The sequence below is a fragment of the Anopheles coluzzii genome, chromosome 3 (genome assembly GCF_943734685.1).
Source record: "Anopheles coluzzii chromosome 3, AcolN3, whole genome shotgun sequence".
NCBI lineage: Eukaryota > Metazoa > Arthropoda > Insecta > Diptera > Culicidae > Anopheles > Anopheles coluzzii.
Window position 1 is genome coordinate 47,558,783 of NC_064671.1, and position 16,514 is coordinate 47,575,296.

The following is a 16,514-nucleotide window of genomic DNA, read 5'->3' on the forward strand; positions in this document are numbered from 1 at the left end:
CGCAAGAGCGATCGGTCTTACGAGAAATTTAGTAAATCCACTGAGAGATTAAAAGAAAATCAATAGCTATAACTGTTTTCACAGAACATTTTCTATTCCAAAAAGATAATCGAGAATGTTCGAACCCATGAAATATCTTTATGCAACTGTTATTTTGGGCAATCTTTCGATGATTTTGGCCATTCAGTCGACCATAGTGTGTGCTAGGTGACGTTGATGACAGTGCACGTAACAATCAAAATAAACTTTCCGTCGCGAAAGATGGTCATTGCAGGCCGGCGCAATAAACAGTCACCTTATGCAATTTTGTACCGCAATATGATGAGTATCGTGTAGATAAACACAACATTTGCGCAGCAAAAACGAATCGAAATGAACGCAATCGTGCAGAGACGGTAAGTCGGGAAGTGAAAATCACCTAACGAATAACTGCGACGTTCATTTGTTCTATCTATCGATCTTCAATCTCCGCGTAGCATTGGATTGTGCTTCTCGTCGCTGCTTCAACGCCGATTGTTGTCGAGCGCGGCACCAAATGCAGCTGATGCCAGCTCGGTGCAGCTGAGCAACACCTGCATCAACCGGCTGAAGGAGATTTGCAAACAAAATTCGTTTCTACGTGTTGCGGTAGAGGGAGGAGGCTGTTCTGGCTTTCAGTACAAATTCTCCGTTGAAAAGCAGCTCGGCGAAGATGACATTATCGTGAGCCGTGACGGTGTGCAGGTGGCCATCGATAGTGCTTCGATCGAGTACCTGTCCGGGGCTACCATCGATTACCACACCGAGCTGATACGTTCCGGGTTTCGTGTGATTAACAATCCGAAAGCGGACCAAGGATGCTCGTGTGGTGCCTCGTTCACGGTGAAATTGGACTAGCCCCTAAGGTGTAAATATTGATGTTTTAAAAAGTAATGTAAAATATAATCAACGCGTTCAATATTTATTTTAGTTCTTTCAGCACAGTTCATTGTTGTTTTCATGGTTTAGATCCGTTGACCGAATGGCCGATCCTTGGCTGGTCATAACATTTGAAGTAATATTACCGTTCGTATTTACATACCACGGAGAAAGTTTCGCCACCTAGCCGTTTAGCTAACCATTCATTCTTTACGACAGCCAGTTTGAATGTTTCGCACGCGAACTTTGCGTACAGGTTGGTATGCAATGCCCGAGCCATTCCGACAATTATCAATAAATCGACGTCGTTTTGTTCGATTGCGTCCGATAAATCTAGCATGGGTAATAGATAGCGTAAAGTTTATCGGTTATGGTTATGCAAAGCTAAATAACGCTCTTCGACACATTCTTACCTTTTGAAAGCACTCTAAAGTCCAGACAGGGTCCGATTTGGTCATTGCCAAACAGCAGCAACCGATGTTCCTTGCTGTAGGCGTCTCGTAGAATGTCGCACTCTTCGCAGCAATCGGCAATAGCTTTCGTTAGCTCGGAGTACGTAATATCGTTTATCGCCGGATTGATGGTCGCACACAGCAGCACCTTCGTGTTGCGCTTCAACAGTTCGCGAACCAAGGGCACAATCCCTAACACGAAGTCGATGCCCGCATTGTCAGTGAAAATCGTCGCACAGCGGTGTGGTGGATCGTGCTAAAAGGTTCCATTTTCATTTTCAATTTCATGTGAGAAATGTTTTCTGCTATTGTACGCATCGAATTCTTACCTCCATTCTGTCGAGCCACCCGTCTAGGTCGTCGATTAACCAGGGCCTTTTCTGTATCCGATCTAGAGCCTGCTGTAGGCCGAATCCATTGTTTGTTTCTAAAATTTTTGTCACAGCCTGGGCGCCCCAATCGAACATATTACCTGGAATTTGAGCATCAACGAAAGGGCATTATTCTACTGCCCCACCAACAGCCCTTCATTTCTCGATCCATACCAGCTAGTACACCACGTACAATCTCCGTCCACTTTTCCCTCCGGGAGGCTATGCTGTCGAGTTGCTGCAATCGCGGCTTTAGCATACCGATCGATGCTTTGTTTTCGATCGTCTTTTGTTCCTTCCAAGGGTCATCGAAGCCAAACTTTCGGAGAGCACTTTCGATTACCTCCAGCAGGTTTCTGATACCCAATGATGGCGTTTCTCTGCAAATGTTCAAATGCGGTGAGCTATGCGCGCTAAGAATGCACCACCCATCCCATCCCATCCCTCGTCCCAATTACCGTGTGCCCTCCTGCAGCTGGACGAGCATTTCGGCACAGTGCTCGCGGAAAGATTGGGCACGGGCTGCAGCGCTGGCATCCTTCGATTGACTTGCCATTGCCTGCCGCTCGAACTTGAGCACCATGTCTTTGAAGCAGGCGAACCAGTATCGATTCGCCTCCGGATCCTGATAAAGATCGAGCGTATCGGGATTGTACGCATCGACGTTCGCCAACAGGGTGCAGTGCGAGAAGCGTCCGGGAGTTGGATTTGCCTCCGTCGAGCCCATGTTCCCGTTTCCACTCTTTCAGCTTCTCCTTACGGCTATTTCAACTCTCTGCCGAGCTATATACAGCGAATAGTACAGGCAATAATCACAGTAACTATCATTGAAGCAACTATTTTGGTGAAGTAGAGAAGTTCGCTTTTCGCAACAGTGTATATATAACAACAAATCGGATTCCAAATAAACTCATCTCGCTTTCTCCCAATCCCAAATTTCGTTTCACTTTTCTCCCTTTCCCTCGCGTTTGCTATCCCTCTTTCGCACTCACACGTCAAAGGGGAAGTGTTGCCAGCCACCAACAAAATGAACCAAATACAATGCTCTCCCTGTGTTATTACTGAATTCTTTTTGCTTTGCAATCGAAAAAAAAACTCCGCTAGAACTATTTGCGAGAATACATCGCTCCTGTACGTCGTACACGCTCGACACTGACGTGCATATCTGTAAACTCATTTGTTACCCGCCTTGAAAGCTCCTATGTCTAGAATGCTTTAAAGCAAACTAATCCATTATGCATTAAATCATGATGTTTTGCTAAGATAACGAATGCCGCGATAAAACTTGACCGTTGCAAACTAACCGTCCGTCCTGCTGGAACGTTTGTTTATCGCAGCCGTTTTGATATCGTTGCATTGAGACCAATTGATAATGCTTTCCATTGGCAACAGGAAGCCAAAAAACAAATAACAAAGCAGCCGATCGGTATCAACCAAGCAACCCATTTAAAACAAAGCATTAGACATCGGCTAGAAGTCGCTGGTTAATAAAAGCCATTTTATTGAAATCACTGTAAGATACCAGACCCGCTAATATTTTTAATTATCTACTGACTCTCGACAGATTGTTTCAGCGCTTGTACATAGTTTAGTGGAATGATTCCGGACGTTCGTCGATCGGCTGTAGCCGCTAGTACCCATCCACTGTTCAGCAAATGTCGGTCGGTTTGAATTTGCTTCGGCGCAAGTAACACCGATTGTCCCGCACGGATCGACATCTCCTGAGCGTTGGAGGCATCGAAATTGTGCAATGCCTGCACCTCCACTGGATTGTTCCACATGGCAGGATCGCTTAGTGCTGGGTAAGAAAAAAGAAAGGGGAATTGTATCAATCCTGCTGCGTGTAAATCAGCGCAATTGATGCTAAACCTCTTACCAGTATCTTCGCTGACTTTTGGTGCAAACAATTTTATCAGCATATAGGGTACGGAGAGCATGAAACCCATGAATAGTGCTGCTAAAAGTGAGGATGAATGTTTTCTGCCGTTGTTGTTACCGTTCACATCGCTACCAGTAGATACATTAAACGCTTCTTTGAATGCCTCCAACGTGGGATCTGTTTTCGTTATCCTCAGTTTGTACAGCATCCTAAACAGGGAAGAATGTTGCTAGGTTAGCCTATTCTGACTAACTGCCTCCATCAAACGGATGGTACCACTCACTTTTTATACAACCACACGGCCGCTCGCACAACAGCCAAAGATGACCAGAACTGGGCAAACGTTCCCTTCAGGTGCGCCAAATTTGCTGCCACACTCAGCACGGCACGGAATGAGCTGGTGACGGCAAAGAAGGTAGAGTCTAGCATCGTCGCCACATTGCCAACTGCGCCGACGAGCGATTCAAGGATCTGAAAGGCGGGCCGCGAACTTTCTTCTGCTAACTGAATAAACCTGAGATTGGAAGTTCATAATCCAGTTATAATAGCCCATTGTTGTTCCAGGTTGTATTCGTTTGACGGGTAAAAGGTGCTAACCTGTGTTCCGGGTAATTGAACCCACCACCGGGGTTACCGTATCCTCCTCCATATCCTTGACCGTACCCTCCATATCCACCGTAGCTCCTGTGGCCATAATAATCCATAGAGGAATATCCTCCGTACGGGCTGTAGCTGTGATATCCAGATTGGCCAGGAAATCCATACCGATTACCGAACATCATATCTCCCCCACCACCCGAAAACTGTGGTCTCGGTGGCAAAGGTGGTGGATGATTCGTAGGAATTACTCCAGCTGACGTGTTTAGCCCATTTGTATTGCCAAATATTCGTTCCTCATTGAGCGTTGTGTTCCGAAAGTTGGTCGCCATGCCCGAAATGTTTCGTTACCTGCCCCAAATTACGACTTGCGAACTGTGTTATCTTTCCGCACTTTCTATGTTTTCGTAGCTCTGCTTATTGTGTCTCTTCTACTTGATCTTGGACTTTGCTCTCTGTCCGCTTGACAGCTTAACGCCAGTTGCAAGTTTTCTTTGCTGATTACATTAAAAAGTGTCTTTTTTTTGTAGATCCTTACACGATCCAAAAGTTTTATTCAGTATTTTAGTATCTTCTTTGCATTCGTTTTGATAAACAAATGAAATAACAAAATTTTCATTCAATAATCGTTAAACACGAGGTTTGATCACGATACCGAACGCCATGTTTTATTGCAGTTTCTTTTGGATAAAATGTTAATGTATATCGTTGCTTTTAAGAAAATTATAAAATGCAATAAATAGCATAAATGGAAGTAATTATGTTCTTTCTTAAACAGAAAGTAGAATAATGTTTAAGAGATCTTTAATATAAGAATATGTTTTATATTTGATCATTTTGATAGAAGGAAACGCTTCATTGACTGTCAAATCTATCGTTGCTGCCTAACCTTTTGATTCGCACCTTGGCCTGATTGCTTGACAACCAGACAGACGAACGCGAAGAAGAAGAAGAAGAAGAAGAAGAAGAAGCGGAGAAGAGTGTCAGAAGAAAGGAAGGCTTCGGGGCTCGGAATACGATGCCGGCGTAGCTGCTAGGTTATGCGTGTCCCGATGTTTTAGCGCGGTAAGTCCCAAATTTGTGCACAAGATGCATTCGCGCCATAGAATGGCTAATATATTAACATCCAACCCCAACCCCTAGCATCGTCTCCACAAAGATGCCTTCGTCGCCCAAGCGCAGGAAGGAGCGCGAGCGGCCAAGACGCCGTAAGCGTTCCAGGGACCGCAGCGAAAGAGATCGATCCGGAGGGCGGTAAGTTGCGAGTGTTTGTTGTCCCCATTACTTCCAGTGCGTGTTGCGCTTGCGTACGTGGGCCCATTCTACGGGGTGGCCAACTTCCCGTCTACTGGTATGTAAGCAGTTTCTGCCGGGGGTGGTATCAAGCGGGTCGGATGCAAGCAACCCTTGCGAATGAGCACAACCCCTTGTAGAAACTGTCGGTTAAACCAGAATTGCCTTTGATGTTCAGATCTCGGAACTCGTTTCATCTTCCGATGCAATATACTTTTTTGCAATTAAAACTTATTACGGAGGGTTGACTTGTGTGGGGGAATGTATTTTACTCCTACTCCTTTATTGACCTATTTCTGATGCATTCTCGTAACATGCTCCATGGGTTGGCCAGACTGGGTGTGTTATCCGTGCAGCTTGGACGCTAGGTCTGTAAAACGCTTCGTACGCTAAGGATGACCGTTGCAATTGAAAAACAAAGTACAGTGGAGCGTTTTAAAAACAATTTTTAATCCTATATTTTCCTTACAGGGACCGCAAACGCTCATCTGAGCGGGAAAGAGACCGGGACCGTGAGCGAGATCGGGGCCGGCGAAAGTCACGATCCAGATCAAGATCGCGTTCGAGATCGAGGTGAACATTAGTGAAGTGTAGCGTATGAGTTGTCCTAAAACGTCGTAGTGAAGTGCATTAAGAACGATGTCAAAGCTAGCGGAAGCGTTGCGAAGGACCTTCCGCTATCTCTGATCAGAATAGTGCGCGCCTACTTTGTAAGAAGAATCGTTTCATTGCGCCGTTTCATTTTTCGCCACAGGTCGTACGAACCGATGCCATCGTCATCGTCACGCCGTGCTCCACAGATGAAGCCCATGGTACCGGAATCCGAACTCGAGGGCAAAACGCCCGAGGAGCAGGAGATGCTTAAGACGATGGGCTTCTGTGGCTTTGATACGACGAAAGGCAAAAAGGTGGAGGGCAACGATGTCGGCGAGGTGCACGTCATACTCAAGCGCAAATATCGACAGTACATGAACCGCAAAGGTGGATTCAATCGGCCGTTGGATTTTGTTGCGTAGCGGCATTGCAGATATACGGGGGAACGATGGTGCGAAACACTTGCCAGCCAGTGTCAGCTCGTAGCCGCCATCTTTTGCCTCTGGTGGAGCTGCTGGCACACGCGTTGTTGACATGTGCCATTCGATCATCATCTATCGGGTCTGCAGGTGCAGATCTAACTGACTCAGGACCGCTCCCCCCCTCAAATGGCACTCTAGTGGATCTAGCCCATTGACACTTTCTTTGCAAACTATTCTTTATCCGTGCTTTTGCCATCATCTTGTTACAGGCAAAGCTCGTCGTTTCTCCACCGTACGGGTCCGACTACTAATCATCTTCATCATTACAGTTTACGTTTTTCCTTTGCGTTTTTCATTTCTTAACACTCTACGTTTAACCATCATGATGGTATATTTAAATGTCTCCCCACTCACTGCAAACAGCCTTGCGTGCCTGCGACCGTTCGCAAATGGTTTTGGGTACGAGGTGCGACGCCTCCATAACCGAACAATAGTCAACCAACTAATCACCTCACCTCACACAACACACAAACAAACTGCAACAACGGGTTCCATATTACTGCAATAGTTAATTTTCATATACACCATATACAAAATTTACCACACCACTGCAATAGCCAAAACGCTACATCGTATCACCGCGGGGAGTGACCCTCGGCCAATGCGCTCCTCAATGAGCTGATTCCAAACATACAGGCATCACCACCCAGATGTGCGACAGCAACTTGAGTCCGTTTGCACTGCTGTCCCCCCTCCCCTTACCGTTCTTTACCCTCCTTCCCGCAGCATCACCCAACAGTACGTGAGATTCGTAGTGCCTTTTCTAACAGTGAAAAGATCGTGTGGAAATGCAAGACTTTTTATGCATTGTGAAGAAACTGTTGGTGTAGTGTAAGCCAAAAGCAAAAGCATGCATTACTCTAGTACAGGGATTATATAAATTGGACAAATTCTTCTACCCTTCCACAGTGCGTTTTGGATGGATCATGCCAAGTTTCTGTCGCACATCAACTGTTATAAATTATCCGTTTAATCCCCTCCGCCCCTGACTGCCACTCGTTGGCCGTGGGCTGGTTCCGTGCGTGTGATCGCCATGTAGCGTCCTTAATATACCTCACAAACAAAAAAACCACACCTACACTCACATCAAACCACACAAAACAATAGATACAAATACCAGCAAATTTAAATATACCTCATAACTGTAGCATATAAGCATTAAAGATAGGTTTACCGTGCTGTATCGACACTTGAACAGGGCCTGTTCTCGTTTTTCTTTCCGTTTCTCACACTTTTGTATCATCATTTAAGAAGATATATTGTAACCGGTTCAAATACAAACCAATGAAATATGAAGAAGAAATAAAGGAAATAATTTGTTTTGTTTTAATATATGTGGAAGCCGTTACTTCGTAATTTCTAAGAGATTGTAATGATAACGGTTAAGCTGAAATCATTCAGCTTATCCCTCGTTGCACCGTTGGTCACGCTCATACTCTTCACCAAGCTCATAGAACTGTACTAGTGGTAGGAGCTCGGAATCGAACCTACCCGATTCCGATGCCGGATTTGATTCTGGAGTTGATTCTGAAGTCGATATCGCTGTCAACTCCAGAATCAAATCCGGAATCGGCTCCGGAATTGGAATCGACCTGGGAATTCCAATTTGCTCCAGTACCATAATCAGAATTGACTCCGAAATTGGAATTAGCTCCACAATGAGAATCAGTTCTTGAATTGAAATAGGAAGTTTCAGAAGCGAAATCAGTCCGGGAATCTGCATGAGAATGGATCGTTTACAAGTGAATTTGCGGATATCAATACATAGCATCATTGGATCCAAACGTCTATTCTTATGGAGATGCCGAAACCGACTCCGATTTCGAAGCTGATTCTAATTTCGAAGCCAATTCCGATTCCGGAACCGATTCCAATTCCGAAGCGCTTTCCGATTTCGAATTTGGAGCCGATTCCGGGATCGATTCTGGAACCTGATTCGGGACCTACTATCCGGAATCGATTTTTTTTAAACTTCGGAGCTAGCCGGAATCGATTCCGACGAAAACTTCCTTTTTCCCATCACTAAACTGTACTGTCCGTCTGCATAACAACCGGGAAAACAGCCACAGCTCACCCATCAAACCGAGAAATATCACGTACGTAGGGTACAGCAGCTGCATTTGCTTCACATGGAATCGTGCAGCTTCCGTACGCTTCGTAAGGTAGACGACACTCATCAGCAGCTTGCACAATCCTTGCATTCTTACCACTAGATACTCCAGGTTCGATCGTACAAGCATGTACACGATCTGCGGGATGTATTCCGACATGGACGGGAAGCTGTGGAAATCCATAATAACCTGCACCAGGTCCAGGTTTTTGATGCAGTTCAGTGTCTGGTTAACTGGTTAACAGTATTATTAACAGTTGTCTCCTCTTCTTCTTTCGCACAACAACCGTTGTCGGTCATGGCCTGCTGCCTGTAGCCATTGTGGGGTTGGCTTTCAGTGACCTTTGGATTACCCCCCACAGCAAGATAGTCAGTCCTACGTATCGTACGTAGGATAATCTATTTGGGGCTTGAACCCATGACGGGCCTGGTACAGTCCCCAATACTCGCCCCGAAAAGGTAGATACTCGGTCCCAGAATTTCAGCGTCCAGCTTTTTAACGGGAAGATTTGAGATTCTGTTGAAGTTGCTGTTGTCTTATCTCGATGAATAATTATTCGTTAGCTGTTGTAATTATATGTTAGCTTATGTCGAATCACCTTGAACACAATTAGAAACGATGTTGCAGCGCTTTTTCACATACTGTAGACAAACAGGTTTCGATTTATTGTAAAAAGGAGTATTTGCGCATTATCAGTAACATACTTTTTCGTTTGCTTGTTTGTTTACTTATACCAGAGTTCCCTAATTTTTCATTTTTATATGGTTTTTCCCTCTCTCTCTCTGTCTCTCTCTCTCTGTTCTGGTTTATGTGCCGCCCCAGAGGAGTAAAGATTGTGTATATATGTGTGTGTGTGTGTTTTTTTAAATATATTTAAATAGTTTCTTGGCTGTAACATGCTTTCGTAAGACTCCCTCCACTCTATAGCATTCATTCTGAACACGCACAGTTCCACTCATGATTTTCTTATCCCCTAAACGAATGTAGTTTCCGTCGCGCAATTAATGGGCCAATTAAAGCCATAAAATGGTTGAATATGTTGAGCTGTTGCAAAGGATACTGATAACGTATCACATTGCGTAGCAGAAGTTTGAGGCTTCTTGTTCACAACAAACTCGTTATGGTTGTGTGCTTCACGTTTAACATGCTCAAGGAATACATTCTCTTTAAATGCCATCTCCGCCGAACGATATCGGTTTACCGATTCAACTAGCCCTTGGATAAATGGAAACTTGTTCATAAACATTCAGCACTGCGCAACTCGCCTGGCTGTAAGATCTAGACATTGCAAACATCTAATTAGCAGCAATCCTTTCCCCGCATTCGGCAAAACAAAACTTTTCGAATGATAAATGTTAAAGAGAGGATTATATAGAGGGGATCAGCTCGATCAGTTCAAATTCTAGTGTATAACGATCGCTCCGAAAGAGAGAACCGAAACTCAACTGTAGTTCTGTTGATCTGCATCATCAGCGCAATGGTTTATTTATGATGATAATTACACGTGAATGTTTGCCTTTCATTGCAGCACGCTGATACCATTCAACTGCATTCCTTGTACGAAGCTGCCCTTGTGGCTGTGGCTGTGTGTCTGTCTGTATCGATGTGTGGGGAGGCAAGCTTGTAAGCGCGGTTCTGCTGACTTATCTGATCGGTCGTGTATCATCATAAGATTAGTTAATAATAATAATAAATGGATAAATTGTACCACAGTAATAGGCAAAACTTCTATTAGGTTTGCGTACGCATGGAGTGGAGTGTATCATTTTAACAACTGCTATAGCCTTTTTACTATTTCCTTTTCTATTTCGTAGTCGCATTCGTATTCGATTTTTGCTATTATATTCTATCCTCAAATACTGTTTCCTTTGCAAAACACGCAACTGTTCTCTCACGTCTGGCTCATTCTGTCCACAATCCGTCGTCTACGCATCCTTCGTTTCCCTTCACCTATCACCTATCATTTATATTTTGATCATCATTTCGCTATTAATATACCTTTTACGTCTGGAATTTTAAAACATAGGTCTAGTTTTGTGTGGCTTTTCTTTTGTATGGTACTTACATTCCGTCTATTTTAAGCTGCATAAATTGAAGCACAACTAATTGTTCGGCTCTATCTAATCTAACTTAAAACGACATTGCTCGGTAGGTAAAAAAAAAAATAACTATATGCTCAGATTTTCGGTTTTGTAACATAAGGTCCAGGGTAAAACTTAAAACAAAATTCTTTGGCATTTTTGTTTGTTGTAACGATTCGAGATTCACGTTACTTCAAAATATTGCCCCATCTTGCGTAGGTTACGGCAGTAAATAAAATGTAACCAGTTCCGTGAGATTTACGCCTATCAGTGTCGGTTGAAAACTAAAACGTTGTTCAGCAAATGCGCTAAAATATTGGCAATCATCATGGCTCGTTTGCGGAATGTTTGTGTTTAGGAAATTGCTATTGCTATCGAAATTAAAATTGTGCGTGATGACAAGGTATCAGCAATCATTAAAATGTTAAAATCATGTTTCGCTAAAGTACAATAATACTTAAGAATCGTGCACTGAGAGAGAGTTTAGCATTGTACTGCCATTGTTTGCTTAAAAATAGTTGATTGGTACCTTTTAATTACTGGAGATTTGAGACCGTTTGTTCAACAGGCAAAGTTTCACCTCGATTCATGTTTCGAGACATGATGCGTGATCGGTGAGTATCGTAGAATCTTGGTGGACCAGCAACATTACTGAAATGGCGTCTATGTTTCGTGAGTGTGTAAAAATAGGCGAATAATTTAAAACAAAAATTTAAAATAGCATTACGATGCAATACACAATAGCTAAATGCTCTAATACTGTTACCGTTCTGTTCTGCTTTTCGAATCAGAAATCGATCTTGTACCTCTATAGTTTTCGTTATTTGTCCGCTTTTGTGTGAATAAGAGCGTGCCAGAGTGGAGATATTATAGTTACTTTTTTGATTTTTTCAATAGCAAAGGTAGTCCGGTCTTGGTCTTGTGCTTCGAAACCAGTATGGTTGCGGTTTTACTGGTGGATTGGGCCTCGGATTGACCATTGCCCTCTTCTTCACCAGTCAGTTTGGCTATTTCTTGGCAGAGCATCGACTGTTCGCGATTATCGCCTTCATCGTTGATTGCCACAGGGGACGAAGGAATATTGTATAACGTTCCCGTCGTTTTTATCGTTGCACCTAATGCGCCGCCAGCAGAACCTAGTTTTGCTACCGATGGGTTGCTTATTTTTGTGCTGATTAAAACAATTGTGGACCCAGTTCTATTTCCACCGGGCAGCGCTGTGCCAGCTAGAGACTGTTTGTCTGGTGATACCGATCGTTTTGCTGACAAATTTCCTTCGGAAGTGATGTTTAGTTCCTCTCGCTGTGTAGCACCAACGCGCTCTGACTCTCCTATTGGTGGTATTTTTACGTTGGTACGATAACAGGACACGCTAGTTGCTGCACTTATGCCTTTACCTGGAAGAGATGCAACCTTCACGCTTGAATTACAACCGCTTGCGAGCGTAGTGGGAGATTGGTATTCTACGGCAAAGTAACTGCCAGCCGTAGACGTTGCTTTTGGCACATTCATATCTCAAGTAGATTTATGCTGGACCTGAATCAACTTTTCCATTTCCTTCTGAATGTCACTAAGCTCCGTTATTTGAGCATTGAACTGATTGCACAGATTTGTCATCTGTTTTAACTGTAAACGAAAAGTGACCAAATGTTTTAGTTTGGACTCCAGCACATGCCATAACAACAATGCATCCAAACTAACTTACCGTGGGATCGTTTTGTTTATCTTTGAGCGATTTATTGGCTGCCTTAAGTTCCACTTCTTGGTTCATAAGATCTGCCTCCAGCCCCTCGATTCTAGATTTCAACGATACAATCTCACGTCTCAGCTCTTCGGTTAGCTCGGTCGAAGCTACACCGGCCGCATTGCCACCGCCAGCCAAAGGTACAGCTCCACCCTTGCCGGCCTCCAGATCTTGGTAGCGTAATTTTAATCTTTGATTTTCCTCTTTGTATGAGTGCAACTGCCGCTTCCATTCATCTACGTTTGCTGTTGACTCCTGGAAAGTGAAGATACAACGTAATCGTATCAAATTGTATAAGTCGCTTTAAATGTTGTTCAACACAAGCTAGGAACGTTGGAAAATTAACAAACCTGCAAAGCGCTCGTTAGTCGTAGATTATTACTCTTCAATGTGGCCAATTCTATCTCCCACTTCTTTGCATTGGCAGAACTAAAAAAAATTTAAGAAACGGATAATCACATTGGTTTTATCATTACTGAGTAATGACTTTCGTACTTTAAGCGATTGTTCCTACCTTTGTGCTAATGCAAGTTTTAATCTTTCGTTCTCATATTTAAGCTGTTGCTCTGTCGTCGAAGGTACGGTGCCATCGCTCGATACTGTATTGTTAATTGACAACTGCTTGAGTTCGCTATTCAGATTGTTAGCATTCGTCTCGCTGATATTGTTGTGCGATGGGCTATCCGTTTTACAACTCTGCAAAAAGCAAAGAGCGGAGCGTTAGAAGAACAAGACCAAACTATCGGTAAAAGCCCATTCAATGCGCCGGACATCATACGCTTGGAAAACTTACTGTCGAAATGGTACTTGCCGGTGCTAGTGGTGGCTCCAAGTTTCCAGACTCGAAGATATCGCCACTATTGGCCGAAGCACGAGCCGTTATTGGCGATGCGTTAGCCGAAGCTGCGGCCGAGTTGCCATTTGCGGAGGCCTTGTTGAGAGCGTCCTTAGTGGCTTCCTTTACCTCTTGAAACTTTACTATAAACTGTAGCGAAAAATTAATACAAGAATAGTTTCGTTGATTCGTACAACTGTATTGTGAAGCACAACGATTTCACATACCTTTCCAAGTTCCGCTTCCGATGCAAAACCCAGCCCGTACACAGTATTGGCACGTACATCACTCCATTGACCAAACTTCTGGGATGTTTGAGTGAAGGTCATATTAGGAGTAATAGTGGAATTGATAACAGCCTGTTAAACATAATCGGAAAGCAGCATTAGCACGGGGTATCAAATTGAATCAAATTTGACATATCTCCTGCCGCTGCGGCCGCCGCCTACCTTGCTCCCTTCAACGCTGATGATTCGATAGAGATTGCGAGAGGAATCATAGAAGAAACTAACGGCGATGGCCTTCGAACTTGCGGTTATCCAGGTGCGTTTGGTTTTGGGATCTATGTGGAACACATGAGCGTTGCAAGTGAAAATTGGTTGCTCCCTGCGAATTGAAAGAAAACTGTAAACACAGCACATCTCCGAAGCCCGAACGCACTACACGTCTCGCCCCTTGACTTTTTTCCTCTACAATTCGCCCCTCATTTGTGGGTGGTGTACAGATTATTCTGCCTTTAGGACCATTTGCCCGACGTGAGGGACGCTTACTTTCAGGACATGCGAATATTGCTTTAGAGATGGAAAATACATCTTCACTTACCCCATTGTGCAGGACAACTTCCTATAACTGTTTTAACATGAAGAGAGTCGATCTAAAACACCACCCCGAAGGTAAATTTGTCGATATTGAATCGCAGGTCCACCAACAATTTTTTTCTCTTGCACACATCCAAAATGAGCGAAGGTCAGGTATGTTCATAAAATCCCATGAAGTCCCATGAGCGCCATGTTTGATTCCAGTTTGACACTCAATGAACAGCGTGTTTTTACGAATGTGCTGTTGAATTAGCCGTTATCGCACGATGTGCAATAACTTTACATTATTTTTTATAAATCAAATACATATGTCTATAGTTGATAAAAGTAAAGTATTATCAAAGAACTATATTAAATAAAACAATAAAGAACTTAGCTATATTAAAACTTTGATTTGGCGAGATTTTTTGGAATTACAGTCATTGGGGCCCTTCACGATTCTAGTCAGTTTTTTGTATAGAGTTTGGCAGTTGGAGGCTGAAATCATGTAAACACTCCATACAAAACCATACAAAAAACTAGTCTGCAATATTCAGTCTAGATTATTCTAGCCTAAAAGCTAGAATTAGATTTGATTACCTGCTCGAAAACACGGTGTTGTTTACATTTACCTCAAGAAGCATTAAAGAGATCACGTGGTGGAATCTGGAATCAAAGTGTATGTAGTCCAGGTGGTCTCATAGTATGGTTTTTAAAACCAAATTTGAATATCACTTTTTGACAGGATGGGTGAAAACTTTTGTTCAAACAAGCTTTCTTGAGGCTTGACGAATACTCAAAACACTCTTAAAATCTTCATTCAGAAGCAGAAGCGATAAAAATCAGGCTTCTAAATTCATACACCTTGGGATAAGCCCACCTGTATATTATACTCTCTTAGATAGCTGCTCAAAAACTGCTATACAATTCAAACAGCTTACAGGTTGAAATTTCAGCCTACGAACTTACAACGGAAAGGGCCCCATTATCCGATATACGCCCGATATATGTTACAAATCCACTAAACGACCACTAAACGACCACTAAACGAGTTCTAAACGACTCAAGCTCTCTACATAAACGGAATATAAAAAGATTTCGTTCAGCAGACGGTGAACGACTGATGCATGCTAAAAATAGCAAAAAGCTGATGGCGCCATCTATTGGTGGGATACCCAACCAGTGGAGCGCTTTCATTGCTTTGAGAGGTTTCTCCTTCTCTCTGTACTGTTGTATGGTTTCGCATTGAAGTTATGCATCGCTAGAACTAGAACGGCGATACGATTTTTAAAATACTAAACTCTAGTGAAAAACATTTGTGCAAGAGCAAGTGAGATTTGATTAATGGTCCATGGTTTTGATACCCATGTATCTGACCACACGACCATTCAAATAGTTTTTTTCACGGAAAGTTAGAAGGCTTTTATAGCTCATGATTAGATTAAGCTTGTCGTAAACACATTGCAAGAAAAGGACAGCAATAGAATGATGAGTTGCAATACGCCATCTATTGAGCAAACCAATGAAGCAAAGCAAGCAGCTTTCGTTTTTTTTCTATGGATATTCAGTTTTCCATTCGGCCACCCAAAGCGCACACATGCCTTAGCGCAGACAATTCTCTTTTTTCTCATGCACGCGCGCCTAACACAGTGCATACGGGACTCGTTATTTACTTATCTTACTTATCCGGCACTACAACCGATTTGCGGTCTTGGCCTGCCTCAGGAATGTCCGAAACCGCTCACGGTCTCGCGCCTTCGTCTGTCAGTCTGTTATCCCGGCTTTAATGGCGGACGCCTCCATGCCATCTTGCCACCTCAGTTTGGGCCTACCACGCCTCCTCTGTCCTTGTGGACGGCCTAAAAAGTCTTTACGGGCTGGGCTTCCATGCATGGCGCATTTCCTTTCGAACGCGGTTAAGAGGGTTTCAGATTTGGACAGTGTCCATGTCTCAGAAGCGTATGTGAGTACCAGTACTATACAGGTACTATATAGTCCCAGCTTGGTCCGTCGCGACAGGTTCTTTGAGGTAAATTGCTTTTTCAGGCTGTAGAATAACCGGTTGGCAGTCAGCATCCTTGCGCGCAACTCAGCTTCCATGCTGTTGTCATTGCTGACCTTTGACCCAAGATAGGTGAATTCTGGGACGACTTTAAAAGTGCGTTCACCTTTCTGTATGTCACACCTACGTAGGTTTGGATTATTTATTGGTAGGTCTGCTGATGTTGCCACCATCAGTTTGGTCTTTGCCTCATTTATCTGCAATCTGAGGGTCACTGCCGACAGTTCGATCCCTTGGTAGGCTTCTGCTACATAGGAGAGCCGCAGATCAATGATGTCTATATCATCAGCGTATACCAGGATCTGGGTTGACTTATAGA

At 43.5% G+C, this 16,514-nt stretch overlaps 5 protein-coding genes across 6 annotated transcripts; 2 read left to right on the plus strand and 3 right to left on the minus strand.

Annotated features, from left to right (window-relative positions):
- Positions 1 to 248: 248 nt before the first annotated feature.
- LOC120955190 (iron-sulfur cluster assembly 2 homolog, mitochondrial) lies at positions 249 to 943 on the plus strand. The gene is made up of 2 exons (XM_040375794.2): positions 249 to 395; positions 477 to 943. Exons 1-2 carry the CDS (start codon positions 373 to 375, stop codon positions 874 to 876), a joined length of 423 nt encoding a protein of 140 aa, XP_040231728.1. The 5' UTR covers positions 249 to 372; the 3' UTR covers positions 877 to 943.
- LOC120955187 (4'-phosphopantetheine phosphatase) lies at positions 915 to 2,962 on the minus strand. Of its 2 annotated transcripts, XM_040375791.2 has the most exons (6): positions 2,713 to 2,962; positions 2,179 to 2,503; positions 1,895 to 2,100; positions 1,679 to 1,821; positions 1,311 to 1,605; positions 915 to 1,230 (listed from the first exon to the last, which is right to left on the minus strand). In XM_040375791.2, exons 2-6 carry the CDS (start codon positions 2,445 to 2,447, stop codon positions 1,040 to 1,042), a joined length of 1,104 nt encoding a protein of 367 aa, XP_040231725.2. In that variant the 5' UTR covers positions 2,448 to 2,503; positions 2,713 to 2,962; the 3' UTR covers positions 915 to 1,039. The 2 variants fall into 2 exon arrangements, with proteins under 2 accessions (XP_040231725.2, XP_049466123.1); XM_049610166.1 differs by lacking the exon at positions 2,713 to 2,962 and having other exon boundaries at positions 2,179 to 2,705.
- Positions 2,963 to 3,197: 235 nt separating this feature from the next.
- On the minus strand, positions 3,198 to 4,802 carry LOC120955188 (probable peroxisomal membrane protein PEX13). The gene is made up of 4 exons (XM_040375792.2): positions 4,197 to 4,802; positions 3,883 to 4,113; positions 3,597 to 3,808; positions 3,198 to 3,518 (listed from the first exon to the last, which is right to left on the minus strand). Exons 1-4 carry the CDS (start codon positions 4,526 to 4,528, stop codon positions 3,268 to 3,270), a joined length of 1,026 nt encoding a protein of 341 aa, XP_040231726.1. The 5' UTR covers positions 4,529 to 4,802; the 3' UTR covers positions 3,198 to 3,267.
- Positions 4,803 to 5,134: 332 nt separating this feature from the next.
- LOC120955189 (U4/U6.U5 small nuclear ribonucleoprotein 27 kDa protein) lies at positions 5,135 to 7,899 on the plus strand. The gene is made up of 4 exons (XM_040375793.2): positions 5,135 to 5,261; positions 5,340 to 5,450; positions 5,961 to 6,062; positions 6,244 to 7,899. The coding sequence occupies exons 2-4, from the start codon at positions 5,356 to 5,358 to the stop codon at positions 6,503 to 6,505; spliced, it is 459 nt and encodes a 152-aa protein (XP_040231727.1). The 5' UTR covers positions 5,135 to 5,261; positions 5,340 to 5,355; the 3' UTR covers positions 6,506 to 7,899.
- A 2,223-nt stretch (positions 7,900 to 10,122) lies between these two features.
- LOC120957310 (homer protein homolog 2) lies at positions 10,123 to 14,301 on the minus strand. Its single transcript, XM_040379453.2, has 8 exons — positions 14,159 to 14,301; positions 13,786 to 13,942; positions 13,564 to 13,695; positions 13,295 to 13,486; positions 13,016 to 13,197; positions 12,852 to 12,930; positions 12,463 to 12,756; positions 10,123 to 12,383 (listed from the first exon to the last, which is right to left on the minus strand). The coding sequence occupies exons 1-8, from the start codon at positions 14,161 to 14,163 to the stop codon at positions 12,273 to 12,275; spliced, it is 1,152 nt and encodes a 383-aa protein (XP_040235387.2). The 5' UTR covers positions 14,164 to 14,301; the 3' UTR covers positions 10,123 to 12,272.
- Positions 14,302 to 16,514: the final 2,213 nt, after the last annotated feature.

Bases quoted from the DNA above. Each gene is read 5' to 3' on its own strand.
- LOC120955190 (XM_040375794.2), top strand. From the start codon at position 373: ATGAACGCAATCGTGCAGAGACG. The intron at 396-476 runs GTAAGTCGGGAA...ATCTCCGCGTAG, and splicing joins AACGCAATCGTGCAGAGACG to CATTGGATTGTGCTTCTCGT.
- LOC120955187 (XM_040375791.2), bottom strand. From the start codon at position 2,447: ATGGGCTCGACGGAGGCAAATCCAACTCCCGGACGCTTCTCGCACTGC. The intron at 2,101-2,178 runs GTAATTGGGACG...GAACATTTGCAG, and splicing joins CAGCTGCAGGAGGGCACACG to AGAAACGCCATCATTGGGTA. The intron at 1,822-1,894 runs GTATGGATCGAG...CTCAAATTCCAG, and splicing joins TGTACGTGGTGTACTAGCTG to GTAATATGTTCGATTGGGGC.
- LOC120955188 (XM_040375792.2), bottom strand. From the start codon at position 4,528: ATGGCGACCAACTTTCGGAACACAACGCTCAATGAGGAACGAATATTT. The intron at 3,809-3,882 runs GTGAGTGGTACC...TTCCCTGTTTAG, and splicing joins GCCGTGTGGTTGTATAAAAA to GATGCTGTACAAACTGAGGA. The intron at 3,519-3,596 runs GTAAGAGGTTTA...TTTCTTACCCAG, and splicing joins AAAAGTCAGCGAAGATACTG to CACTAAGCGATCCTGCCATG.
- LOC120955189 (XM_040375793.2), top strand. From the start codon at position 5,356: ATGCCTTCGTCGCCCAAGCGCAGGAAGGAGCGCGAGCGGCCAAGACGC. The intron at 5,451-5,960 runs GTAAGTTGCGAG...TTTTCCTTACAG, and splicing joins AGAGATCGATCCGGAGGGCG to GGACCGCAAACGCTCATCTG. The intron at 6,063-6,243 runs GTGAACATTAGT...TTTTCGCCACAG, and splicing joins AGATCGCGTTCGAGATCGAG to GTCGTACGAACCGATGCCAT.
- LOC120957310 (XM_040379453.2), bottom strand. The intron at 13,198-13,294 runs GTAAGTTTTCCA...TGCTTTTTGCAG, and splicing joins CGGCAAGTACCATTTCGACA to AGTTGTAAAACGGATAGCCC. The intron at 12,757-12,851 runs GTTTGTTAATTT...TTCACTTTCCAG, and splicing joins GACTAACGAGCGCTTTGCAG to GAGTCAACAGCAAACGTAGA.